The sequence below is a fragment of the Haemorhous mexicanus genome, chromosome 13, assembly GCF_027477595.1.
Source record: "Haemorhous mexicanus isolate bHaeMex1 chromosome 13, bHaeMex1.pri, whole genome shotgun sequence".
NCBI lineage: Eukaryota > Metazoa > Chordata > Aves > Passeriformes > Fringillidae > Haemorhous > Haemorhous mexicanus.
Window position 1 is genome coordinate 21,137,475 of NC_082353.1, and position 27,042 is coordinate 21,164,516.

Here is a 27,042-nt window from a genome sequence, read left to right on the forward strand (position 1 = left end):
TTCTGCCTCCCTGACTTCTGAGGAAGCCTCAGTTCCTGCTCCCAAAAACTCCTGTATCCATATAAATCCTGTCAGGAGTGCATGTCCATGTGCCCACCCGGGTTACCTGGGCTGGGCTTCATTTCTTTCACATTAAAAATATATTTAAGGGGGGGGAAAAAATGGTATTTTCTTTATTTTTAATAGGTTTATTATTGCTGGTTAGGTAGTAAGAGGCAGAGGGGGATTTTTATATTAAAAATAAACATCTCTATGTGGTGTACATATAAAAAATGTGAACACACATATCTCTCTATATATATTTTAATATATCTCTCTATTTTTATATATGTATATAGTAATATATTTTAGATAGCTATATATTGGTATATATGTAAAATATATAATTTTAAATATAGAATATATAATTTTATATATTTAATAAATACATCATTTATATATTTAATATTTATAATATTTATTTATTTTATATATCATTTTATGTAATTAAAATATAATGCATAATTTTATAGATCTACGCATATTTTTATATTTCTACATTTTTCTATATCTACATATTTTAGTATATATATTTATATAGATACTAAAAATATATATATAAATATATACTAAAATATATATTTTTATATTATATATTTATATATACTAAAATATATATTTTTATAGATCTATATATTTTAAACTTATATCTATATATATTTTTATTTATATCTACAAATATTTTTATATGTATGTATATATAAATATATATATCTACATACATTTTTATATATTTATATCTGTTTATAGATATTTATATATATTTATCTCTGTCTTTTCCCCATTCCTATTTGTGGAATGCAAGGTGAGCACAGCACCCAAGTGCACACCATAAAAATCATTATTATTGATTGAACATCTTGTTCAAAATGTCAGTTTTAATCTACTGGCAAACCAGAATGGTTTTATTATTTATTTTTTCCAAACACTTACATGTATTTATAATTAATTTAGGGGTGGGAATTTTTACTCTGCAGTGTTTTCCCTCTTTGGATGCCCGTGGTGGTTTTGGGTGTTGGTGGAAGTGGCCCCAGTGCTGGGTTTGACCACCCCCCTGTGTGCTGCTGCCTCCTCAGCAGTTCTGCTGCTGGCAGGAGCAGGAGGGAGGAAAAACTCAGAGTTCTGCCTCCCTCAGCAGTGCCAGCCCCTCTGAGCAGCCACACCACCCAGTGCCACCTTTGGAGCTCTGCCCAAAAAGTGACATTTTCCCTGGCGTTTATTCAGGGTTCACCTTGCATTTATTCAGGATCCACCTTGCATTTATTCAGGACCCACCTTGCATTTATTCAGGGTCCACCTTGCCTTTATTCAGGGTCCACCTTGCATTTATTCAGGGTTTGCCTTGCATTTATTCAGGATCCACCTTGCATTTATTCAGGATCCACCTTGCATTTATTCAGGATCCACCTTGCATTTATTCAGGATCCACCTTGCATTTATTCAGGGTTTACCTTGCATTTATTCAGGGTTTACCTTGCATTTATTCAGGATCCACCTTGCATTTATTCAGGATCCACCTTGCATTTATTCAGGATCCACCTTGCATTTATTCAGGATCCACCTTGCATTTATTCAGGGTCCACCTTGCATTTATTCAGGGTCCACCTTGCATTTATTCATGGTTTACCTTGCATTTATTCAGGATCCACCTTGCATTTATTCAGGGTTTACCTTGCATTTATTCAGGATCCACCTTGCATTTATTCAGGATCCACCTTGCATTTATTCAGGATCCACCTTGCATTTATTCAGGATTCACCAGAGAGGCTCACTTCTGTTACCCCTGTTTGGTTTCTCCCCATTTGGTTTTTCGCCCATGGTTTCCCCCATATTTACCTTTGATTTATTCACTATTTACCTTTTTTTCTTCTTCCCCCATTTTTTTCTTCTTCCCCCATTTTTTTCTCCCCCCATTTCCCCCCCATTTCTCCCCCAGTGCCTCTGCCAAAATGTCCAATTCCTGACACAGCCAACTCCCTAAAAATCCCAGTATTGGATTGCAGCTATCCCTGTGAAATTCCGAGGATATTCGCCCCAGCGTGTGAAAACCCAGCACCACAAAGCTGCAATCTGAATTACCAAAAAAAATTCCCTTCTTTGAGCCAGGGGTTCTCTGGGCTGTGCTGTGTTTGGGGCAGAAATGAGAATTTCCAGGGGTTCTCTGGGCTGTGCTGTGTTTGGGGCAGAAATGAGAATTTCCAGGGGTTCTCTGGGGCAGAAATGAGAATTTCCAGGGGTTCTCTGGGCTGTGCTGTGTTTGGGGCAGAAATGAGAATTTCCAGGGGTTCTCTGGGGCAGAAATGAGAATTTCCCTGACACGGTGTCAGGAAGCTTTTAGCATTTATAAATGCTCACTCCTGCAAGTTAAGAATCCTGGGCTGTAATTCCCACTCTGGGTCTCGCCAGGCACTTTTCAATCATTTCTCTCTGCTAATTTTGGTGTCACCCTCATTTCTTTTGAAAAGATTCATTTTGAGCAAATTTGTAAATGGCCCTGATGTGTTCTACAATTTAGTCAATTACTGTTTCAGCCTGCAAGCCTCCTGGGAAACGGAACATACATGGCCTCAAGGTACGAATTTCAATAATTGTTTCAGCAAAGTTAGATGGATTTGTAATGCTGTGTTCCACTTATTGAAATGTCAAATAAAACTGCACTTTCTTCAGCCCTGACAAGCAGATTTTTTTTTTTTTAATTCTGATTTTTTTTTTTTTTTCCTTTGGCGAGGGTGGGAGAAGGATTCATCTGCAGAATGTTGGCTGTGATATCTGTATTTATATATGTGGTTGTGTTCAAAATGGGTTTGCCTTTTTGTTTTTAACCTCTGCTAATCGTGTTCTTAAATTTTAGTAGTTCATTTATCAGCTGCTGTCTGCCACTGCTTCAAAGCTTTCAAACCCCCTCCTCATTCCTGTGATTCCAGTCATTTATCCAACTGTGGAAGGCACCACAATGGAATCATGTCAGGTTTTTGATTCCTTGTTGCTCCTACCATCACACGGAGGAGACCACGAGCATGTGAAGTGATTTCTGAGTGTTTAGGATGAGAATGAATCCTGAATTTCTCCCCCTTCCCAGCGCATCCTTGTGCAGCCTGCTAACCTACATCCTGAGCCAGCAGCACGCCTAGCAGCCAGCTAATTAACCTTGCCAGGCAGATGAGGGGCCCGTGGCACGTGACAGGTTAATTAGCAGGGTGTCCCTGGGCTGGGCTGTGCTCAGGCTCCCCTCCCTCCCTCCCTCCTGCAGGTGAACACGCGGGCGGGGGCCGGCAGCGCCTCCGAGGCCCTCCCCAGCAACAGGTAAGGACCTGCTCCTCCTCCTCCTCCTCCTCCTCCATTCCCTTTTTTGGGGCCCAGAACGGAGCCCCACACCTGGCTGCCTCTGGGGAGGCTGGGCTTGAGTGGGTGTCGGGGGGACAGCTGGGATTCCCATGGGTGGAGCTGGGGAAATTGGGGTTTGATGGGTGTTTTGGGGAGGAAATTGGGGTTTGATGGGTGTTTTGGGGAGAAATTGGGGTTTGGGGGTGTTTCAGGAGGAAATTGGGGTTTGATGGGTGTTTTGGGGAGGAATTGGGGTTTGGGAGTGTTTCAGGAGGAAATTGGGGTTTGCTGGGTGTTTCAGGAGGAAATTGGGGTTTGATGGGTGTTTCAGGGAGAAATTGGGGTTTGGGGGTGTTTCAGGAGGAAATTGGAGTTTGATGGGTGTTTTGGGGAGAAATTGGGGTTTGATGGGTGTTTCAGGAGGAAATTGGGTTTGATGGGTGTTTCAGGAGGAAATTGGGGTTTGCTGGGTGTTTCAGGGAGAAATTGGGGTTTGATGGGTGTTTCAGGGAGAAATTGGGTTTGATGGGTGTTTCAGGGAGAAATTGGGTTTGATGGGTGTTTCAGGGAGAAATTGGGTTTGATGGGTGTTTCAGGGAGAAATTGGGTTTGATGGGTGTTTCAGGGAGAAATTGGGTTTGATGGGTGTTTCAGGGAGAAATTGGGGTTTGGGGGTGTTTCAGGAGGAAATTGGGGTTTGATGGGTGTTTCAGGAGGAAATTGGGGTTTGATGGGTGTTTTGGGGAGGAATTGGGGTTTGCTGGGTGTTTCAGGAGGAAATTGGGGTTTGATGGGTGTTTCAGGGAGATATTGAGGTTTGCTTCTGGAAGAAATTTGGGTTTGCTGGGTGTTTCATGAGAAATTGGAGTTTGCTGGGTGTTTCAGGGAGAAATTGGGGTTTGCTCCTGGAAGAAATTGGGGTTTGCTGGGTGTTTCAGGAGGAAATGAGGGTTTGCTGCTGGAGAAATAAGGATTTTATGGGTATTTCAGGGAGAAATTAGGGTTTGCTGCTGGAGAAATGAGGGATTGGTGGGAATTCCAGGAGTAAATCAGGGTTTGCTCTGGAGATTAAAGGTTTGCTGTTTCAGGAAGAAATAACAGTTTGCTGCTGGGGAAGTTAAGGTTTGCTGGAGATTGCTGGAAGAAATTGGGGTTTGCTGGGTGTTTCAGGGAGAAATTGGGGTCTGCTGGGAATTCCAGGACAAAATCAGGGTTTGCTTCTGGAGAAATAAGGCTTTGCTGGGGATTTTGGGAAAAAATAAGGGTTTGCTGCTGGAGAAATGAGGATTTGCTGGGTGTTTGAGGAAGAAATGAGGATTTTTCTGGGTGTTTCAGGAAGAAATGAGGATTTTCTTGGTGTTCAGGAAGAAATGAGGGTTTGCTGGTGTTTCAGGTGGCTTGGCTCTGACTTTAAAAGCACTGAGGTGCACTTGGGGCTGGGCTGCTTTGGCTGCTCCAGTGCCAGGGGCTGTGCTCAGCTCTTTGTTGCTTGTTCATTCCAGAACTCCTTGGTTTGAAAGTTTGATTCCCACTCATAGTTTGTGCCAATAAAAACCAATAAATAATAAACTTACATAGGTTTGTTAGGGTGGGGTAGGAGATTTTAAAAATCCTTTTGGCTCAGGTGCCTGTTTCCTGCCAAGTTTTGGAGTCCACCCCCCTCATCTTGATTTCTACATTCCAGCCCTAATTTAAAAACCCATATTAAGATCTTAAAATGCAACAGAGCTCATTCTCTGTGGTTTTTTTTTTTTTTTTCTTTCCTAGAGATTTGTTTTTTAAATGCTGGAGGATAAACTCCTTTTTATTACATGAGCTGATGGTAAAAACCTACAAAAAACCTTTCTGTATCCTTAAAAAGGATACAGAGAGTCTGGCTCCATCTTCTTCCTACAAGAGCAAATCTGAGCCACGGGGATAGAATTCTCTGGGGGCTCCTCTCAACCTCAATTATTCTGTTATTCTAAGAAGCACACAATATTCCATTTATCTGTGCATCAGCATCCTGCTCCCTTTTCTCCCTGAGAAAAAGGAAGAGGAAAGGAAAGTTGGGAGGATGAAAAAGGTGAATTTCCACAGGTTAAAGGAAGAGAAAAGGAAAGTTGGGAGGATGAAAAAGGTGAATTTCCACAGGTTAAAGGAAGAGAAAAGGAAAGTTGGGAGGATGAAAAGGGTGAATTCCCCCAGGTTAAGGTGGTCAGAGGGGCACGTTTGTGGTGTGGAATTTTGGGGGCCTGTCCCGAGGCTGGGGCAGTCCCACAAATCCCATTTTCCCTGTGGGAGATCCCAGCCTGGTCCAGCAGCAGGGCTGGGGTTTTCCCCACTGGGATCCCCACCCAAAACCAGCAATCCCAGTTTGCTGCTCCCTTTGGTGGCTCTCTGATTGTGGAGATTTTAAAAATCCCCCCTGGCAAAGTTTGCCCCATCCCTGGGGGAACGTTGGATCCCATCCCAAAACTCCTCCACGGGAGGAGAATCAATCTGAATTTCTGTGTGCTCTGCAGCCCCCCAGGCTGAGCTAAATAAAGCTGATTTTTCTGTCACTGCTGCTGCTTCCTTTCAGTACCTCCTGTACTTTGAGCTTGCTCTTCAAGTGCGTTGAAAATGAAGCTTCTAGAAGATTCTTGTCACCTTATCTGGTGGTTAATTGCCATTCCTTTTCCAAAACCTTCTGCACCAGGAGTTTTGTTTTTGAAGTAATTGAAAGTCTCTCTTTGTTTCATGTTCACAAATTGTTAGTCATGAAAGATGACAAGATCAACTTATGTTTCCTTGGAAAACTTAATTTTTCTTTAAAGCAGTGGTGGGAACAAGAGGCCTATTAAAGAACAAAGCCACCAAATATGAAATCTGTGTTTTCACTGTTCCTGTTAATAATGATCTGTGATCAAGACACGTGCACAGCCCTTTCAAGAATATATTATTTTGTACTTTTTTATTTTTTTCTTAACTTCAGTAATAAGAGCAGAATGTCCCTTTGAGATGAAGTTTTGCAGACGTTGCTGCCCTGGCAGTTTGTTGTGCTGAAGCTCCACGGAGCAGAGTTTGTCAGGAAAGGAGGGGGAAAATCAGGATTTTGTGAGTTTTGGAGGAGTTTGGGCTGTGAGGATTTTGGAGGAGTTGGAGGGCATTAAAGGTTTCACCCTTGAAATCACCAAGCTGAGAGGTGGGGCTGGGTGAGGTTCTCGTGGAGGAAATGAAAGTGAGGTTTGTGGTGCTGGTTTGGGGGTGAATTTTGGAAAAGCAAAGGGATTGAATTAAAGTGAGGTTTGTTGTGCTGGTTTGGGGGTGAATTCTCCTGGAAAAGGAAAGGGAAAAAATGCATGTGAGTTTCGTTTTGTTGGTTTGGGGGTGAATTCTCCTGGAAAAGCAAAGGGATTAAATTAAAGTGAGGTTTGTTGTGTTGGCTTGGGGGTGAATTCTCCTGGAAAAGTAAAGGGAAAAAATTCATTTGAGGTTTGTGGTGCTGGTTTGGGGGTGGGTTCTCCTGGAGGAGCCCAGGGGTTCAGCAGGCTGCCCTGGGATGGTGCCCATGGAAAGCTGGGCTCCCCTCAGGGATTTGGGCACAGCCTGAGCTCCCAGATCAGGAACTGTGCCCCAGGCTGGTCCCTGGAGGAGGTGACATCCCTGGCAGCACAGCCTGGAGCTGAGATCCACAGGAATTCCTGGGATCCTGCCTTGGGGAGCTCCCAAACCAGCTCAGCACAGGACAGCTGGGTGTGAGCCACGCTGTCCTGGGGTGAGAGCAGGGGTTAAACACCCAGATTTATTTTAAATTTCCCTCTCAGAGCTGGTGTCCCAGCAGGGTGTGCAGTCAGGTGTCTAAACCAGCTGTAAGGTGGGAAATACATTGATTTTTAAAATTATTATTATTTTTTTGAGCTGTTCATTGCTTGTTCATGCCAGCCTGGCCGTGCTGGCTGCTCTCACCACGCCTTCCCCCCAAGGTCAATCTCAGAATTTGGAGCCACAAACTCCCCCCGTTGCTCCCCTTGTCTGACAGAGTGAAATGTTTAAAACAATTGCTTTAATTTGGTTTTTTCTCTCCTCCAGCTTGAAGAAATCCTCTGCAGAGCTGAAGAAGATCCTTGCCAATGGCCAGGTGGGTGCTCTGGGGGTCCCTGGGTGCAGCTCCCAGCTCATGCAGCTGAAATGTGATTTTTTTAACCCAAAACTGGGGGCCATGGGAGCATCCAGGCTCCTGGTTTGCCTTGACAGGCTCAGAAATTGGCTCCCCACTTCTCAAAATCTGCTTTGGCTGCAGAAGGAGAGAGGCCCCTCAGTCAGTGTGGGGTGACTGAGTGAGCTGCTCACTTGTCAGAGATGGAAATGAGATTAAATACTTGGGGTTTTTGTGTGGAACAGTTGAATTTTTGGTTGCTTTGTGTATTATTAGAGCCCTGGTTATTGGGAAATTTGGACTTTGTGCCCTGACAAACACTGACCCCCGAGAGAGCCCTGCCCTGCACCTGGGAGGGTGGAGAAAGCTGCCAAAATTACCTGATGAAATTAAGATTATAGGTGTGTGGTTTGCTTCAGAGGGTGCAGTGAAGAATGGAGTTTATATTTATAGGAATATGTAATAAAGAATGGAGTTTATATTTACAGGAATATGTAATAAAGAATGGAGTTTATGTTTACAGGAATATCAGAGGGTGCTGTGCATGAATTGATTAAGAATCTGCTGGAATTCATTTCATGGCCAGTGTGTGGGTGTTCATTAAATGTCTCTGGTTCTAGGTAGTTTGCATATTTATGGGATGCAATTCTTGTTTTTGCAGGTGTAACCTGCTTTTTCCACAAGACTAGGTGGTTTTGTAAGCTGATTTTCATCCTTGGGGCTCCTTTCTCAGGGAGCCCAACAGGCTGGCTGTTACTTTACTTGGAGTAGCAGTAAAGCCTGATTTTACAATTTACTGTAAGGTAAATTTTATTTTATCAGGTTTTATTTCTATGCAGCAAATGACCTGAGTGGGGTTTGGGGCAGGAGACACTGAAATATTTGGCAGCTTCTGGCAAGGAACCACCCTGGAATCACTTCAGGATTGGGGTTTGGGCTGGGGGGGATCTGAGCCCCAACTGAAAATCCTTTCCCCTGCCCCAGGGAGTGCCAGGCCCCTCCTGGGACCCTCCCAGGGATGGGGAATCCAGAACCCTCAAGCAGCCACAGAAATCTATTTGAATATAGAAATGTTTTATATAGATAAATGAGTATAAAATAAATATATTAGAATATATTATCTTAGTTATTATATATTCATATAAATAAATATAAAATATATACATTAAACTATAAAATACATAAAAATTAAATATATAAATTCATATATTTTAATATATAAATATATTATATAAGTGAATAAAAATATTAAAATAAAAGTATAAAATATATTTGGTTTATATTTGTTTTACATTTATAAACCCAAATATAAAATATAATAAAATAATATATTTCATATATTATATACGATATAAAAATTTTTATTCAAAATAAAAATACTTTAATATATAAATATATTATAGAAATGAATAAAAATATAAAAATGAAAGTATAAAATATATTTGGTTTATATTTATTTTATATTTATAAATCCAAATATAACATATATTAAATAATATATTTTATATATTTAATATATTATATACTATATAAAATTTTTTATTCAAAATAAAAATATATTAATATAGAAATATATAAATGAATAAAAATATTAAAATAAAAGTGTACAATGCATTTGGTTTATATTTATTTTATATTTATAAAACCAAATATAAAATATATTAAAATAAGATATATATTATATATTATATTTAATATGTTATATATTATATTTTATATATTATATATTTCATAGATTATCTATGATATTTTTATTCAAAACAAATATATTTAATATAGAGATATATTTTATAGATAAATAACATTCTAAAGCTAAAATGAACATATAAACTATATTGTAAAATCTCTGTATAAAGCCTGACAGATGTATTTTAGTAGACAGCAATGTTTGTGGCAGGTTTGGCAGCCTTGGAGCTGCCCATTAGGCTCCATTGACTGAGACATCTGTGTCAGTGCAAATAAAAGAGTCTCATTGATTTCCTTACCTGCTCCTCCCTCCCCTCTGCCTTGGCAGCTGAGATCTCCGTGATCCCAGGGCCCTCCGAGATCCCCGTGATCCCAGGGCCCTCCGAGATCCCCGCGATCCCAGGGCCCTCCGAGATCCCCGCGATCCCAGGGCCCTCAGAGATCTCCGTGATCCCAGGGCCCTCCGAGATCCCCGTGATCCCAGGGCCCTCCGAGATCCCCGTGATCCCAGGGCCCTCCGAGATCCCCGTGATCCCAGGGCCCTCCGAGATCTCCTTTATCCCAGGGCCCTCCGAGATCTCCTTTATCCCAGGGCCCTCGGAGATCTCCTTTATCCCAGGGCCCTCGGAGATCTCCTTTATCCCAGGGCCCTCCGAGATCTCCTTTATCCCAGGGCCCTCTGAGATCCCCGCGATCCCGGGGCCCTCCGAGATCTCCGCGATCCCAGGGCCCTCCGAGATCTCCGCGATCCCAGGGCCCTCCGAGATCCCCGCGATCCCAGGGCCCTCCGAGATCTCCGCGATCCCAGGGCCCTCCGAGATCTCCGCGATCCCGGGGCCCTCCGAGATCTCCGCGATCCCAGGGCACTTCGAGATCCCCGCGATCCCAGGGCCCTCCGAGATCTCCTTTATCCCAGGGCCCTCCAAGATCTCCGCGATCCCAGGGCCCTCCGAGATCTCCGTGATCCCAGGGCCCTCCGAGATCCCCGCGATCCCAGGGCCCTCCGAGATCTCCTTTATCCCAGGGCCCTCCGAGATCTCCGCGATCCCAGGGCCCTCCGAGATCCCCGTGATCCCAGGGCCCTCCGAGATCTCCGCGATCCCGGGGCCCTCCGAGATCTCCGCGATCCCGGGGCCCTCCGAGATCTCCGCGATCCCGGGGCCCTCCGAGATCTCTGTGATCCCAGGGCCCTCCGAGATCTCCGTGATCCCAGGGCCCTCCGAGATCCCCGTGATCCCAGGGCCCTCCGAGATCTCCGTGATCCCCCCCCAAAAATGAGGTTTCTCCTCCACCACAAATGAGGTTTTTTTCCCCACCAAAAATGAGGTTTTTTTCCCCACCAAAAATGAGGTTTTTTTCCCCACCAAAAATGAGGTTTTTTCCTCCACCAAAAATGAGGTTTTTTCCTCCACCAAAAATGAGGTTTTTTCCTCCACCAAAAATGAGGTTTTTTCCCCACCAAAAATGAGGTTTTTTTCCCCACCAAAAATGAGGTTTTTTTCCCCACCAAAAATGAGGTTTTTTTCCCCACCAAAAATGAGGTTTTTTTCCCCACCAAAAATGAGGTTTTTTCCTCCACCAAAAATGAGGTTTTTTCCTCCACCAAAAATGAGGTTTTTTCCTCCACCAAAAATGAGGTTTTTTCCCCACCAAAAATGAGGTTTTTTTCCCCACCAAAAATGAGGTTTTTTTCCCCACCAAAAATGAGGTTTTTTTCCCCACCAAAAATGAGGTTTTTTTCCCCACCAAAAATGAGGGTTTTTTTCCCCACCAAAACTGAGGGTTTTTTCCCCACCAAAAATGAGGTTTTTCCTCCACCAAAAATGAGGTTTTTTCCCTCCAAAACCTGAGCCCAGTGCTGTTGAGTCCCTGGATTCAGCTGGAAATGGGGATTTAGGCTGACTTCAGTATTCTCAAATTCCTTATATTTTTTTAAAGTTTTTAATATTATTTATTTTATATTCCTGCTATTTTAAACATTTTTTTTAATATTTCAGAATTCCCAGGTGAATAATGTATTTCCCTTGGTGCCTTGAGGTTCTGGGAGTAGCAGCAGCAGGTGGCTGAACTTGCAAATCAGGCTGGTGCTTTCTCTGGTGTTACTGATTTATTCCAAAGTGATTTATTTTCCACTAAAACCACAAAATGTGAGTGAGATCTCCCTGTGGCTGCCTGAATTTGGCATTTTATTTGTTCTAAACTACAGAGGACAAGTGGTTGGTGTGCCCTGCAATTCACAGATTGCTTCCTTTCAAATTTTAAAACCAAACTTCTTATGATATTAAAAATGCTACTTAAACTCACTGATAAAACAAAAGAAGATAAGGATTAAGTGCCTCTTCTTATGATATTAAAAATGTAAATTAAACTCACAAAAAATTAAAAATTAGGTACTTCCTGTGATATTGGAATTGCTACTTAAAACCCACTAAAAAAAAAAAAGAATGAAGTTTTATATTTAAACCCAATTTAAAAATATAAGGATTAAGTACCTCTTCTTCTGGTATTAAAAATTTTACTAGAACCCACCAAAAAGAAATAAATAATTGGGTTTTAATGCTCCTTTTTAGTCAGCCTGATGGGAGTCAATCTGCTTTTTGTTGAGAGGAAATGAGATTGCAGTTGAGTTCTGCAGAATTTTGGTCACAGACCCACAACTGGCCGTGGGTTTTTGGGTGAAACTTTAACTTTTGTTCATTCTGGGGGGATTAAGTCACACTTAACCATTACTTAAGCCTGGCCTGGGTCATTATTTTTGATTATTTTTTGGCAGTTTCTGCTTTGAGGCCTCCCTAATGATATTCCCCCAGTAGTTTCCATTTGGCTTTAATAAGGAATTCATATTAATCATTAAAAGAAGGGGCCGTGATTCTTCAAGATAATCAAATATTGACAGGCCAGAAATAGCTTTCTGCCCAGCCTCATTGACAGAGGTGATGTGACATAAATATTTATTTCTTTTCTGTCACTCAGGGTAAATGCCACCCATTGATTCAGCATTGATAGAGTGTCACCAGTTCATAAGGAGCACTGCAGAGCCCCTGCTGCCCCCCTGGAGCTGCCTGCAGAGGGGACGTGCCAAGGCTGCTCCTGGGCTGCTCCTGCCTCTCAGGAATTCACAGGAACCCACCCTGGCTTTGCCAGGATTCATTGGGAATTTGGTTCTTAATAATTCACAAAACCCACCCTGGGTTCATCAGGATTCATTGGGAATTTGGTTATTTATTTACAAAATCCCACCTTGGCTTCATCAGAATTCATTGGGAATTTCATTCTTAATAATTCATAAAACCCACCCTGATTTTTATCAGGATTCATTGGGAATTTGGTTATTTATTTACAAAATCCCACCCTGGCTTCATCAGAATTCATTGGGAATTTGGTTCTTAATAATTCATAAAACCCACCCTGATTTTTATCAGGATTCATTGGGATTTTGGTTCTTAATAATTCATAAAACCCACCCTGGTTTCATCAGGATTTGTTGGGAATTTGGCTGTTTGTTCACAAAAACCCACCCTGGTTTCATCAGGATTCATTGGGAATTTGGTTATTTATTTACAAAATCCCACCCTGCTTTCATCAGGGTTAATTGGGAATTTGGCTCTCAATAATTCACAAAAACCCATCCTGGTTTCACCAGGATTCACTGGGAATTTGGTTCTTAATAATTCACAAAACCCACCCTGATTTCATCAGGATTCATTTGGAATTTGACATTTATTTACAAAAACCCACCCTGATTTCATCAGGATTCATTGGGAATCTGGTTCTTAATAATTCAGAAAAACCCGCCCTGATTTTCAACAGGATTAATCAGGAATTTGGCTGTTTATTTACAAAAAAGCATCCTGGTTTCACCAGGATTAATTGGGAATTTGAGTATTTATTTACAAAAAACCCGTCCTTATTTCATCAGGATTAATTGGGCATTTGGCTCTCAATAATTCACAAAAACCCACCCTGATTTCACTAGGATTCACTGGGAATCTGGTTCTTAATAATTCAGGAAAACCCACCCTGATTTAATTGGGATTAATTGGGAATTTGGCTGTTTATTTACAAAAGCCCTCCCCGATTTCACCAGGATTCATTGGGCATTTGGCTCTCAATAATATCCAAAAACATAATTTCCAAAAAACCCATCCTGATCTCACTGGGATTATTTGGGAATCTGGCTTTTAATTTCCAAACCCCCCCTGGTTTCATCCCCCAGCCAGTGGAAGGGAGGGATGCTTATCAATCACCCCGTGCTTCTGGCACCTTTATTTGAGCCAGTAAATCCCATTTTATCCCCATCAGCTGCAGCTCCTGCCTCCAGCCCAGCATTCCTGCTTTTCCCTGGAATTCTGGGTGCCTCAGAGGATGGAGCTGCTCCTGCCCCTGTCCTCTAGGGAGTGATGTGGAGAGAAATTCCCTTTTCCCACTGGGAAACAAGCAGGGGAATGTCCTGATGGCTCCAGTTCTGCTCAGCTCCTTGTTCATTTCTTGAGGAACTTCCAAAAAATTCTCCTCTCTTCCCCCACCAGGATGGAAAGACACCAACTGAATGTTGGTTTTGTGGGTTCCCTGGGTTTCCTTCAGGGTGAGGGGGTCAGGAGGGTGTTTTTGGGAATGCAGGGGGTGTTTACTCCAAGGCTGGAGGATTCAGGTGCTCCAGCTTGGAAGAGCAAAACTCCTTAAAAGTCCCAAGTCTGCAGCCATAGGGAAATTATTTTTATTTGAGGGATGCTCTGTGGGTTGTTTACATATTTAAAATCCCATTCATGAGCTGTTTTTCTCCAGGAGGAACAGCTTGCCCCCTTTCTGTTTGCATTTCCTGAGGGATGCAGTAAGCCAAGGAGCTTTAGTAGTGAAATAAATGTTCATTTCCATCACAAACCTTGGTGTTGGAATGGGCCCCCCTAAGGAACCTGGCCCAGGTTTAATTCCAAATAAATGATAAATTCATCACCTTCTATTTTGAGTTGTCTCAACTCAGGTGTTCCCATTCCAGTGAGAAACCACAATTTTTTGCTCAGGTAGTGAGAGGAAAAACCATCAATTTTGGATTAATCATTTCTGTCCTTGCCACTTCTTTTAAATCAATAAAATATTTCATTTTCTGCTCATTAGAAATGCTGAGTATTGACTCTTTGGGACATTTGAGCTTGTTATCATCACTTGTGTTAATACACAAAAATGACATCTTTCAGCAGCCAGGCCAAGCCATGTGAAATATTTCACTTGGTGTCCCATAAAATGCAAGTAATTACTGAAAATGAGTTCATGTTTCCTAGGAAAAGATCTTTTCAAAGCAGGATTTGCTCAAACATTTTCTACTGGAAATGATCAGGCAATGGGGGACTCTCTCTGGAAAAGAGAATTGCTTTCAGCCTGGAATAAATTCCGTTCAAAATATTTATTTAAAATATAAATGTGCACTGCAAAAACCTCTTTAATGGGATGTTAATTTGTGCCCAGTCAGAGTAACTCTGCTGGTCCAGGAGAAGGTTGAGCTGTGCTTTCACATCCCAGTGTGTAAAGCTGTTGTCAAATCCACAGAAAATGAGGTGCCAAATTCAGGGATTTGTCAGCCCAGGCTCTGAGTTGTCCCAGCCAGCAGAAAAAAAACGAGGCAAAGGATTTGCTGTGTGTCTCAAGGAAAATCACTTGGATTGGGATTCCAGGCTGATTTTTCTTTGGATAAAAAAATGTCCAAACAAACTGAGCTGTGCCAGAGCTGCCTGTCAGTGAGGCTCAGCTGAGCGATTCCAGAATAAATCCCAAACTTCTCCAGCTGCCAGGCTTGTTCCCATTCACCTCCAACTTTGCCTCTGCTGATGTGCTGCTCTGGAGCCCCTTTTCCTCTCAGCAGCAGTGCCCTGACCCTCTTGAGCTATATTATATCATTCCATTTTGACACCTTTTATCAAACTTTAATGAAATGACCCAGGCAAACAAATTGTCATTAAACTTTCCATCACTTTGTCCCTTGGTATCGTCTTTTATAAATTGGACAGCAAATGTTGTATTGATCTTCTCGTTCTTGCAGCTGAACTTGAAATGACCCAGACTGCTTGTTGTTTATGGCCTGGAGTTGCTTTTCCTTGACATTTCCATCCTCGGCATGACATCTCTTTTGTTTTTCTTTCTTTCTTGTGGAGATGAATGAACAAGACATTCGATACCGCGACATCCTCGGCCACGGCAACGGAGGCACCGTCTACAAGTGAGTGGGGGTTTCACCTCAAACCTGCCCCAAAATTCAAATTCCACTGCGCTTTTACTTCTTGCTTTTTGGGGTCTAGGCAGGCCCTCGCTGCTCTGCGGGGAAAAAAAAGTCATGATGTGAACTTGAAACCGTTCTGGGGCGTTTGGTTCTGGTTTTAGCGCGGCTTGGAGTCTTTTGTGGGAGCGAGTTGAGGGTTCTGGGATCTCCTGGGTTGGCCTCCAGGGTTTGGAATTCCTGCTGGCTCGCTGGGGGTGACAGCAGTGGGACCTGGTGGCACCAGTGCCCTGCCCTGCAGGATCCCTCGCCCCCTTTTGCTGCTCTCCCTCCCAGCCTGATCAGCCCCCCCAGATTTTGGTGCAGAAGCTCCAGCCCTGCAGCCAGGGTTAATTTTAATACTGTAAAAATTAAAATAGCACAGAGCAGACTTTCCTGTTGAGAAAACTCCTGCTTATGCGTCGTGCAAAGTTTAAACTACAGAATGTAATATCTGGGACTTAATAGTCTGCAGTGGGCTATGAAAAATATTCCTGTGGGAATTAAGAAATCCATACTTTGTCAGAAAGCCCTGGGGGAGTAATGAAGGTTTCCTCCAGAGAGCTGTTTACCATATACAGTAGCCCAGCATCCCATTAGGCTTTTGTTTATACCTTAGACATTTTAACTTTGATATTAACATTTTTCCCCCCCCACTAAAATGTTTTAAAAGCCATAGTTCATTTAGTTTGGTTTCTAATTGGCTGCCAGCATTGCAAAACTGCTCCTGGCAGAGGGGTGGATGGGAATGGACTTCCAGAGCCTCCGAGGAGGAAATGCAGCCTTGGGATGGACTCTCAAATCAGGTTGGCCCTGGGGGTGGAAGGTGGATCAGAAATCTCTTCTTGGAGAAGGACGTTCCTAGGACCTGAGGAAATGGTGTCATTCTCTGATTTTATGAGAGAGATGAGGGGGAATGTTGAGCTTTAGAGCTCAGACTTGTTGGTGTTGGGTGGAGAGGCAGAGAAGGGAATTGGGGTAAGAGCTGCATGTTCCTGTGTGCCACCATCCCGTGTTCCTGAGGGTGTGGAATTGTGTCAAAGCCCTGTGTGCCACCATCCCGTGTTCCTGAGGGTGTGGAGTTGGGATAAAAGCCCTGTGTGCCACCATCCCGTGTTCCTGAGGGTGTGGAGTTGGGATAAAAGCCCTGTGTGCCACCATCCCGTGTTCCTGAGGGTGTGGAGTTGGGATAAAAGCCCTGTGTGCCACCATCCCGTGTTCCTGAGGGTGTGGAGTTGGGGTAAAAGCCCTGTGTGCCACCATCCCGTGTTCCTGAGGGTGTGGAGTTGGGGTAAAAGCCCTGTGTGCCACCATCCCGTGTTCCTGAGGGTGTGGAGTTGGGGTAAAAGCCCTGTGTGCCACCATCCCGTGTTCCTGAGGGTGTGGAGTTGGGGTAAAAGCCCTGTGTGCCACCATCCCGTGTTTGCAGCTGGGATCCCCTGCCTGGAGTGGGGCTGTGACAATTCCCTGCCCTCTGGGCAGGCACAGTCTCACCTGGGCAGGCAGGAGCCCCTCCTGTGTCAGGAGGTGTTTCTGTGGCTCCTGTTCCTTTTTATCCCGTTCTTGTTTGGAGTCAGCAGCTGCAGGGACTTTGGGGTGTCCAGGGCAGGAGTCACCCCAGCCTTTTCCAGGGAATGGGGGCTGGTTTGGGTGGATATTTTACAGATTATCATGGAATCCTCCAGTGGTTTGGGCTGGAAGGGAGCTCAGTTTATCTCATCCCACCCCTGCCATGGCAGGGACACCTCCCACTGTCCCAGGAGCTCCAAGCCCTGCCCAGCCTGGCCTGGGACACTCCAGGGATCCAGGGGCAGCCCCAGCTGCTCTGGGAATTCCATCCCAGCCAGGAATTCCTTCCCCAGATCCATCTCAATCTCCACTTTCCCACTCTGAAGCCATTCCCTGGGTCCTGTCCCTCCATCCCTTGTCCCCAGTCCCTCTCCAGCTCTCCTTTAGGGATTCCCTGGATCCTTCCCTTCTCCAGGGGAGCATTCCCAGCTCTCCCAGCCTGCCTCCAGAGCAGAGGGGCTCCAGCCCTGTGGCAGAAGCACCTCAATCCCCCCTTCCCAAGAAGTTCCCAGTTCTCCCAGTGTGGCAGGGCATCCCTGCCCCAGCAGGGGCTGAGGGGCCCTCCCTGGGACCCTCCCAGGCAGGGGAGCAGCCCGGGATGGTTATTCCAGGCAATCAATGAGCACTGTCAGTGCAATGGATTGCAGAGTTGGGCATTTCCCTCTCTGGCTCCTGGCCCGGGGAGGAGAGGGATCGATCTGCAGCTCCTCAGCCAGCCCCTCCACACCCTTCCTTTGGTCTTTTTGTTATCCTTCCCTTCTATTTTTTATTTTATTTATTTTTTTTTCATTCCCCCTCTCTTCCTGAGCTCTTTATCCTGCCTCATACCCATGATGGCAGTGAAATATTCCCGCTGTTCCGGCGCCTGAGCAAAAACCTCCCAGCCTCTCTTTTTTCCCAGGGAAAAAAACTCTTCTGTTGGAATAGTTTATTGAGATGGAAGTATTGATCAGCCCTCCTGCTCCCCCCTGGCTGGAGGTGGGCTGGTTCTCTCTGAAAGCCTGTGTTTAGTTGGAAAACATGGGTTTTCTTAGTTAGCAAATGGATTTCATTTATTTGGGTTCTTTACAGCTGCGAGTGCTTTATGGCTTGGAGAAGAGGTGTCTTAGCTTTATTTTTATGACAGTATAATTATACTTTAGAAATACACTTGATTACTGCGTGGAGCAGAATTGTTCCACTATATTGGCTCGGCCAATATTGCTATACAAACAACTTTTCAGTCAATTGAGCCTGGTGAAAAATCAATACTTTATAGCAATATTTCTGGGGAGAACTTGCTGAATCTAAATGTTTTTCCTGTTCTGAAAAGAAGGGATTTTATGGTTCTTTGACATCTTGTTCTGCCCCTACCTTTTGATCCGCTGTTTGCTTAATTAAGGGACGATAAAAATTCTCCTGTTAGATATGGCAAAACCAGTTAATTAGCTCTGCTTTTGGGTTGCTTGCATGTTCAAAAATATGTGAGAAAATAGAAAACGAGCCCAAAGTGTCTATTGAACACTGCAGCAGAAAGCAGGGATTCTTCCAGCGCTGCTCAGCGGGCAGGGTGTGCCCTGGTTTGGGTAAAGATTGTCCAAAAAAGGGTAAAATCTGCTGTGGCAAAGCTCCTGGGGGTGCTGCCCTCCTGTTTGCCAGGTGCTGTAGGTACTTGTGTCCTCTGCCCTGACTGCCACTGCCCGTGGAGTATTTGAGTCCAATTTTGTGCATTTTTTGAAGCTCAGCTGCCCATGTGGCAGGACATCTCTGGGTTTGCCTAAATTGCTTTTTTTTTGGAACAAATCATTCAATGGTCAGCCCAGAAGGCGTTTAGAGGATCTGCTCTGTGCTGCATCTTTGGGCTCCAGCAGTGCCTGCAGAGCCTGCTCTGAGGAGATCTTTCCTCAGGTGAAGGATTTCCTCTGGTTGTGCCAGCCAGTTAAATTAAAGCAGCTTCTTTAAATTATTTAGACCCCAAATCCTTAATTTTGTATATTTTGAAAATATTCCAAAGTAGAATATGTTTTTCTCTGGCAAATAATTCCTCTGTCAGGTCTTCCTCACCCCATGTGTCTAAAGCATCACTATTTCCTTTACACAGAAGCAAAGTGAGGGGTTTATCCTTATTTTATTCTTATTCTGTGGGGTTTTGTGTTAGTTTTTCAAGGAGGAAGGAGAAGTGAGATGTCCTGAACTCTGTTTAGGGCAGGGCACATCCTCCTGGGATTTATTTTACGGTGAGGTTTTGTAGCTCTGTGGGTTCTGTTGAAGTCTCCAGCAGCAGGAGCATAAAGGAAAAATAACCATAAAGCCCCAATGATGCCCTAATTAATTTGGGAGTTACCAGGATCTGAGAGAGAGGGGAGGAATGGGAACATCAGTTCCCATCTCAGCAAAGTGCTGTGAGAGCAGAAGGCTTCACTTGGAAGTTGAGTCATTGGGAGAGAAGTGGATGTGGCTGATGTCCCACGCTGAAAAATTGGATAGCCTGGAAAGCAGGGAGAAATGAGAGAGCTTAATTTGTCTGAGCAATTTCCTGAGCAATTCTGCAGCGTGGTGGAACATTCCAGCATCTGCCCTGCCCCTCACTCCCTCCTCAGCCAGCCCTGAGTGCCCCATCAGCACATGGATGGAAAGTGGGGGAGACAGCTGGGGCTGCTCCACAGCCTGGAATCCATCCCGGGGCAAAGCTGGGCATCCTCTGGCACTGCTGGGGCAGCCCTGGCATCCCAGTCATGCCTCAGCTTTGGGGTTTGTATTTTCCAGGTTCTGTGCTGCCTTAGTGGGTGCGTCTGGGCTCACATGAGGGGATGGTGAGCTCTGTGCACAGAGCAGGGAGACAAAACAATTCCTGCTCCAGCTGGGCACCAAGGACAAATGAGCCAAATCTCAGCCCAGGAGCACAAACCCCCTGGGCTGGAGAGAGAAAAACAAGGGTGGGACTGCCTGGGCTACAGCTGGAACTGGGCAGCTTCACTGCTGGGTGGCTCCCAGGAAAGGTTCTCCCAACCTTTTCTCCCCAGTTCTTGTCCCTGGTGCTCAGGGAGGGGTCACAGGCAGGTTCAGTGCCTCGTTTGGCTTCCAAACACATCTTTGACCCTTGGAAGTCTTCACTTTGCATCTCCCTTAATTCCTGAGGAGGCATTTCCCTGGATCTCCTTCTTGTGCTTTCATTTTCTGCTCCTCTGGTCTGGATTTATTTTTAGCTCCCCTGAAGGTGTTGGGGCAGCCCTGCCTGGCTGAGCTGGAAGTGTCCCCTGGATTTTGTCTGATTCCAGTGGGGTTTAGAGCAGGCTGACCAGTGCCTGCTGGTCACTCCCTGCCCGTGGCCCCCCCATCAAATCTGTTCTGCACAAAAGTGCATAAAATGAAGATAAAGTGCCTCCTTGGAGCCTGACAAAACCCATTCCTCTGCAGAATGGGAGCTGCAGTGAAAGTAAATAAATGAATGGACAGCAATCACAGCCTAGTTGATGAAACTGTTCAATTAAAGCACAGGCATTTACATGGTGTAATTTCCCTAAATTGCCAATGAGCCCCTTTAGACACAACCAGTGTTCAAATTGATTTCAGCATTGATTTTGGCTGAAGCTGATAAATTTCTGCTTGTTAGTTAAAGTAATTTTGCAGAAGACTTTGTAGTGCAGTATTGAAGTGTTCATTTAGCTGATGGTTAAAAGAGGAGTTATTTACAGAGGCTTCTACTGTTGGGCTGAGATGGGACAATTCCCCGGTCATCTTTTTACTTTTAATTTTTAAGCTTCAGCATCCAATCAATACGTTATTGAAACTGATTAAAATGTATCCAGCCAGCTGCCTATGGCTGTTTAATTAGAAACTGGATGATTCTTAAATTAAAGTTGTTTTGTTTGTGGTGGATGTCCATAGCTGGGAAGATGGAGCGAGTGGGAAATGGGAGTTGGTGCTGGTGAGCAGTGAGGGAGCTGGGGTGAGAGCCCAGGGCCTGCCACCCTCCCAGGGAGCAATTCCTTCCAGAATCCCAATATCCATCCCTGCCCTCTGGCAGTGGGAGCCATGCCCTGGGTCCTGTCCCTCCATCCCTCATCCCCAGTCCCTCTCCTGCTCTCCTGGAGCCCCTTCAGGTGCTGGAAAGGCTCTGAGCTCTCCCTGATCCTTCCCTTCTCCAGGTGAGCACCCCTCATGTTGGCATCTTAACTCCTCCACCAGAGGAGGTGATGCAGCTTTTGGCTCACACTCTGTTGCTTCGTGTTTCATTCCTAAAACTGGGATGGGTTCACCCCTGGCATTGTGCCACGTGGGATAACCCACAGCAGCCAGAGCTCGGGGCTGCTCTGCTGCCTCTTGTCCTTGCACCAGATCAAACCCAGCAGGTGAATCCAGCCCTGTGCCTGGGACTGCTCTGGGTGCAGCTTAAATCCAGATTAAAACCCAGCAGGTGAATCCAGCCCTGTGCCTGGGGCTGCTCTGGGTGCAGCTTAAATCCAGATTAAAACCCAGCAGGTGAATCCAGCCCTGTGCCTGGGGCTGCTCTGGGTGCAGCTTAAATCCAGATCAAACCCAGCAGGTGAATCCAGCCCTGTGCCTGGGGCTGCTCTGGGTGCAGCTTAAATCCAGATTAAATCCAGCAGGTGAATCTGTGTCTGGAGCTGCTCTAGGTGACCCGGTGTGAGTGCTGGTGGCTCTGGGTGACCTGGTGGCACTGGGTGGCCTGGTGAGGGTGACCTGGTGGCACTGGGTGGCCTGGTGAGGGTGACCTGGTGGCACTGGGTGACCTGGTGAGGGTGACCTGGTGGCACTGGGTGGCCTGGTGAGGGTGACCTGGTGGCACTGGGTGGCCTGGTGAGGGTGACCTGGTGGCACTGGGTGACCTGGTGAGGGTGACCTGGTGGCACTGGGTGGCCTGGTGTGGGTGACCTGGTGGCACCTGCCTCTGCTGGAGCTCGGTCTCCATTGCAGGTGTCTCTCAGGATGGGTTCTGCCCCGCAGTGGGATGGGCACAGATCCCATTTCAGAGGCTGCCCCGGGAGTTTGGCTGCAGAGGGAGGGAGGAGCCCCTGGGTGGTCCTGGATGGGAGCAGGAGCAGGTCCCAGCACGGAGCTCAGGGATCCTCTCTCCCTGTGCTCTGATCCCAGCCCTGAGCTGGGTTAAGTGAGGCATTGCTGCTCAGCCTCTCCTTTCTGCAGCCTCTGCTGCCAGCTGTGCCCTTTTCCCAAGTCTGAGCATTCAGACACCCCTGTTTGCTGTTTGCTTGCCACGTCCCCAGCAAATCATTTTGCAATCAGCACTGGAGCATCTGCGGTGGCGTTTCAGAGGAGGGGAGGTTGTGCTGTGAACCAGCACAGCCCCATAAAAGCTCCTTTTTCCAACTGCTCTGCACTTTGCCTTCCCTGATTTAACAGCCACAGAGTCAGGCTAATGTGTTTGCTATTGCAGGAGGCAGCAACTGGCAAAGTGGTTATTTCCTAGGAGCAATTTGAATTTCTTTCCTTAGATGGCCGTGGGAGGACATGACACTGCTGTCACTGCCCTGCCACAGCACCGCAGACAGGGGCAGCACCAGGCTGAAAAAAGAGGGGAAAAAAGGAAAAAATGAGCAAATGTTGGGTGGTTTGCTGTGTGGGGCTTGCAGCTGCTGGGGCTGGGTTCCTTTTGCCTCCCCTGGCCCAGCTTTGTGCCCTTGGCTGTTTCTCAGGAATGTCACTTTGGCTCCTCCTGTGCCCTCACGTCTGGAGGTGCTGCTTGCTGCAGGCACAGCTTTCCTGGCCACTGCTGAGCCCACAGGAGAAGCTTCAGGCTCTTGTTTCTGTTTGGAAAGCCTCTGCCGTGGCCCCAGGGAGCTCTGGGGGGTGGGTGTGGGTGTGCAGAGCTTCCTCTGCAGCCCTCCGTGGGGAGAGCAAGCCCTGGGGAACGGGACAGGGTTCCCAGCCTTTGGAGGGCCATGATGCCTTGCTGGTTTTAGCAGACCTGGGTGATGATTTCATCCCCAGGTGTGAAGGAAACAAGGCAGAGGGAGGACCCAAACCATTCACTTGTGGTTTTACTCCATGGCCTGGGAAGCTCAGGTGGCAGGGAAGGAGGAGCTGCAGAGCTGGGACAGGCCGTGGGAGGGGCAGGGGTCTCCATCCTGGGGAGGAATTTCTCCCCAGCAGCCATTCCCTGGCTCCTGTCCCTCCATCCCTGTGGCAGCAGCCCGAGGTGTCCCTGGGCTGGAGCATCCCTGGCTCCTGCAGCCCCAGCTCTGCTGCCTCCCTGGCACTCCATCACTGTGTCACATTTGCTGATGCTGGTGATATTTCTGACTGACTCACGGGCACAGCAGACAGGTCATGGCTTTCCCTTGAATCCTGCAGGCTTGCCAAGGAATATCTTATTGATTAGAAATTGTTTCCCTGGTTGTTGTGGGGGAAGAAGGAAGGGATTTATCCTGGTGGCCAGAGGAAGCAGATCCTGTGCTGCTCCAGGCTCCTGCAGTGCCATCCTTCTGACAGAATAAATGAACTTTGGCTTCTAGCTAGAGATTACATTTATTTTGAGGTTTAACATAAGACTAAGCTCAGTTCCTGGTGGCAGGTTGCTGTGTTTGATGGGAAGAGCTGCTGGAAAAAGCTCAGGGCTCTTTGCACACTCAGCCCCTGCTTGTGCTGGGACCATTGCTGTGTCCCTCACACCTGGGCAAGGGGTTTGCAATTTAAAAATCAGGGAAAAATTGAGAGTTGGTGTTTCCCTTGAGGTTGCCTGTGGGTTGCAACCTGAAGTGGTTCTTTGCTTGCCCTGGAAGGAATTATCCCACAGCCACAGCATCCTGCAGCTCCCTCTGGGCTTCAGGGAAGATTCCTCACAGGGAAGAGGGAAAATTGTTGGTTTGAGCAAACTGAAAGAGAGGGAAGTGTTTTGTTTGCCATCTAAGCTATTTATTAAGAATTTATTAGCTCTTGGTTAAGAATCTGCTGCTTTTTCTCTCAAGTTGGGTTTGTTTTCCTTCTGTGTTGAGTAGAAATTGATCATGTTTGGTGTGTGAAGTTTTTAGCATTCAATATTAGGGTGGGCAGGGGCTCATTCCACGAGGAGCCCACGGCACTGCCATTCCTCCTTGCTTCTCTGTCCCTCAGGAAGAACAGATCAGGCAATGTGGGTTCCATTTCCAAACTTCCCCTGTTTTCCTTAAAACACAAACCAGCTCCTTCTGATGCTCCCAGCTGTGGGTTTGCTGCACAGCCACAGTTCCTGCCTGGGCTGGGGGAGCTGCTGAGGAGCTGGCAGACCCCCCAGAGCCCCCTTCCCCTTCTCCCTGCTATTGATCTGGATTTTCTGGGACCCCAGGGATGCTCTCTGCAGTCCATCACAAGTTGGCCTGAGCTGGAGGGCTTTGCTCAAGCACACTGCCTGCTCCCACACCAGCTCTCTTATTCCTTCCCCAAAATAACCCAGATTTTGGCCACAGCACCCCCGAGGGAGCAGAGTGGAGGAGACAAAGTCCTGCTGAAGGACTTGGCTCGTGTGGGGCCCTGCAGGTCTCTGGGATGGGGTTTTTACAGCCAAGGGTAGTGAAATGTTTGAAATATTTCAGTGAAATATGTGACCAGACTGTGCCAGCCTTGCCTGGGAGCTGCTGGGGTGGGTGCAGGGGCTTGGAATGGTGAGTTCAGGTGGGAATGTGGAGGAGGGATGGGCATGGCTGCTCCCCAGGGGGATTTTCCAGGCAGGCAGTGTCTGTCCTTGCCCTGGCTGGTGCCAGGGCAGGCTCTGTGTCACTGGGAGGGCTCCCACCAGGAGATGGTCCCTGCCCATGGAATGGGGTGGGATTTAAGGTCCCTTCTCCCCCAAACTGTTCCAGGATTCTGTGCTTGGAGAGGGAGATCCCCCAAAAGCCAGCTTGGGGCTGAGCATCCCCTGCCCCTCCCTGCAGGGCCCTGCTCAATCCCATCCCTGGTTTGGGGTTTTTAGGGTGGAACAGCTGGTTTTGGCTGTGTTTTAGGAATTTTCCTGCCATCCTGGAAGATTTTGAGTGCATTCCCTGGAAGGTTCCCGAGTTGCTGAAGGAACCTTTGGGGCTTTGCTGCTTTTCTCTGCCTGGTTCTGCAGTGGTGGGTTTGGCTGCTGCACTTCTGGAGGTGGCACCAAAGCCTGGGAGATGGGACTTTGAGTGGGAATTTAGGTTTAATCCCCTCACAGACATCCATGGACTGACTAGAAGCCTGGTTTTCCTCATGCTGTGCTCGTTGTCCTGCAGGATTTTGGTGGTTCATCCCTCAGAGCCTGCACAGAGGTGTTAAATTCAGGGTTTTGCAGGGCTGCCTGCAACCAAAACGTTCAATTCCACCTTCCAATCCCAGAGAACATCCCAGAAAATCCCTTATTCCTCGGGAGGGGTGGTTACTGCAGCAGCTCCAGCCTAATCTGAAGCCTTGGCTGTTAATTAAAGCACCCCAGAGGTGTAGGGTGTCCTTTGGTGTAACCAAAGCTCCATTAATCACTTTGCAGGTATTGTGCAGGTATTGTGCCAGGACAGCTGAGATGCAGGATCAGCCTGGAGTAAACAGATTCCTGCCCTCCTGGCATGCCCCAGGCCAGGCTCCCTGCTCTTTGTGATCCACTCCCAGCCATAATTAAATGTTCACTTGCTGCTGGCAGTGCTCTGAAAACCAAGCCAGGCCCCTGCCCTGGGCTGGAACCTGAGCCCAGCCCTGCAGGATGAGCTGGGGAGCATCATCATTAAATCATCACCTCTCCCTGCCCCAGGGAGAGCTGGCCGTGGAAAAAGGATCAGCTTTCCTCAGCCCCATATCAGCTGGGCACTGGGCTCCCAGTCAGCCCAGCAGGTGTGGAGCATCCCTTCCCAACCCCTCCATCCCTATTCCTGCTCCTCCCAAGCCCAGGGTGTTTTCCCACTCTTGGATCCATGGATTCAGCTCCTGTTCTCTCAAAGTTCCCATGGATAATCTCATTTTTTACTCTGATTTTTCCCCCTCTGCCTTGCTAAATCCCCTTTTTCCTCCCCTAAAACCTGGGAAATCATCTTAAATCCAGGATGTTTTCCCACTGTTGGTTCATCCCCAGAGCTCCTGGATCCATGGATTTGTGGATTCCTGGATTCAGCTCTATCCAAGTTCCCATGGATAATCTCATTTTGTACACTGTTTTTCCCCTCTGCCTTGTTAAACTGTTTTTTTCCCCCTAAAATCTATTGCCAGTCAGTTGCATTAATATTAATCCAGAGGTTATTAAGTTAAGGTGAAATTTTTAGGAATTTCTGAGCCACTACCAGAAATTAGGAGGAAAAAGGATCAGCTTTCCTGATGAGCTAATTAGGCTGGGCAGTGGGCTCCCAGTCAGCCCAGCAGGTGTGGAGCATCCCTTCCCAACCCCTCCATCCCTATTCCTGCTCCTCCCAAGCCCAGGGTGTTTTCCCACTCTTGGATTCAGCTCTATCCAAGTTCCCATGGATAATCTCATTTTTTACACTGATTTTTTCCCTTCTGCCTTGCTAAATCCCCTTTTTCCTCCCCTGAAATCTGGGAAATCATCCTAAATCCAGCATGTTTTCCCACTGTTGGTTCCTCCCCAGAGCTCCTGGATCCATGGATTTGTGGATTCCTGATTCAGCTCTATCCAAGTTCCCATGGATAATCTCATTTTCTACACTGTTTTTCCCCTCTGCCTTGTTAAACTGTGGGTTTTTCCCCCTAAAATCTATTGCCAGTCAGTTGCATTAATATTAATCCAGAGGTTATTAAGTTAAGGTGAAATTTTTAGGAATTTCTGAGCCACTACCAGAAATTAGGAGGAAAAAGGATCAGCTTTCCTGATGAGCTAATTAGGCTGTGCAGTGGGGTCCCAGCAGGTGTGGAGCATCCCTTCCCAACCCCTCCATCCCTATTCCTGCTCTTCCCAAGCCCAGGGTGTTTTCCCACTCTTGGATTCAGCTCCATCCAAGTTCCCATGGATAATCTCATTTTTTACACTGATTTTTTCCCTTCTGCCTTGCTAAATCCCCTTTTTCCTCCCCTAAAACCTGGGAAATCATCCTAAATCCAGCATGTTTTCCCACTGTTGGTTCCTCCCCAGAGCTCCTGGATCCATGGATTTGTGGATTCC

General features: G+C 46.3%; 1 protein-coding gene across 2 annotated transcripts in view; it reads left to right on the top strand.

Annotated features, from left to right (window-relative positions):
• MAP2K5 (mitogen-activated protein kinase kinase 5) overlaps positions 1 to 27,042 on the top strand; it is a 127,604-nt gene that overhangs the window by 16,461 nt on the left and 84,101 nt on the right. For both annotated transcript variants that reach the window (XM_059858739.1, XM_059858738.1), the window contains exons 5-8: positions 2,571 to 2,611; positions 3,290 to 3,342; positions 7,417 to 7,465; positions 15,316 to 15,380. In XM_059858739.1, coding sequence (XP_059714722.1) covers positions 2,571 to 2,611; positions 3,290 to 3,342; positions 7,417 to 7,465; positions 15,316 to 15,380 — 208 coding nt within the window. The remainder of the gene's footprint in view (positions 1 to 2,570; positions 2,612 to 3,289; positions 3,343 to 7,416; positions 7,466 to 15,315; positions 15,381 to 27,042) is intronic.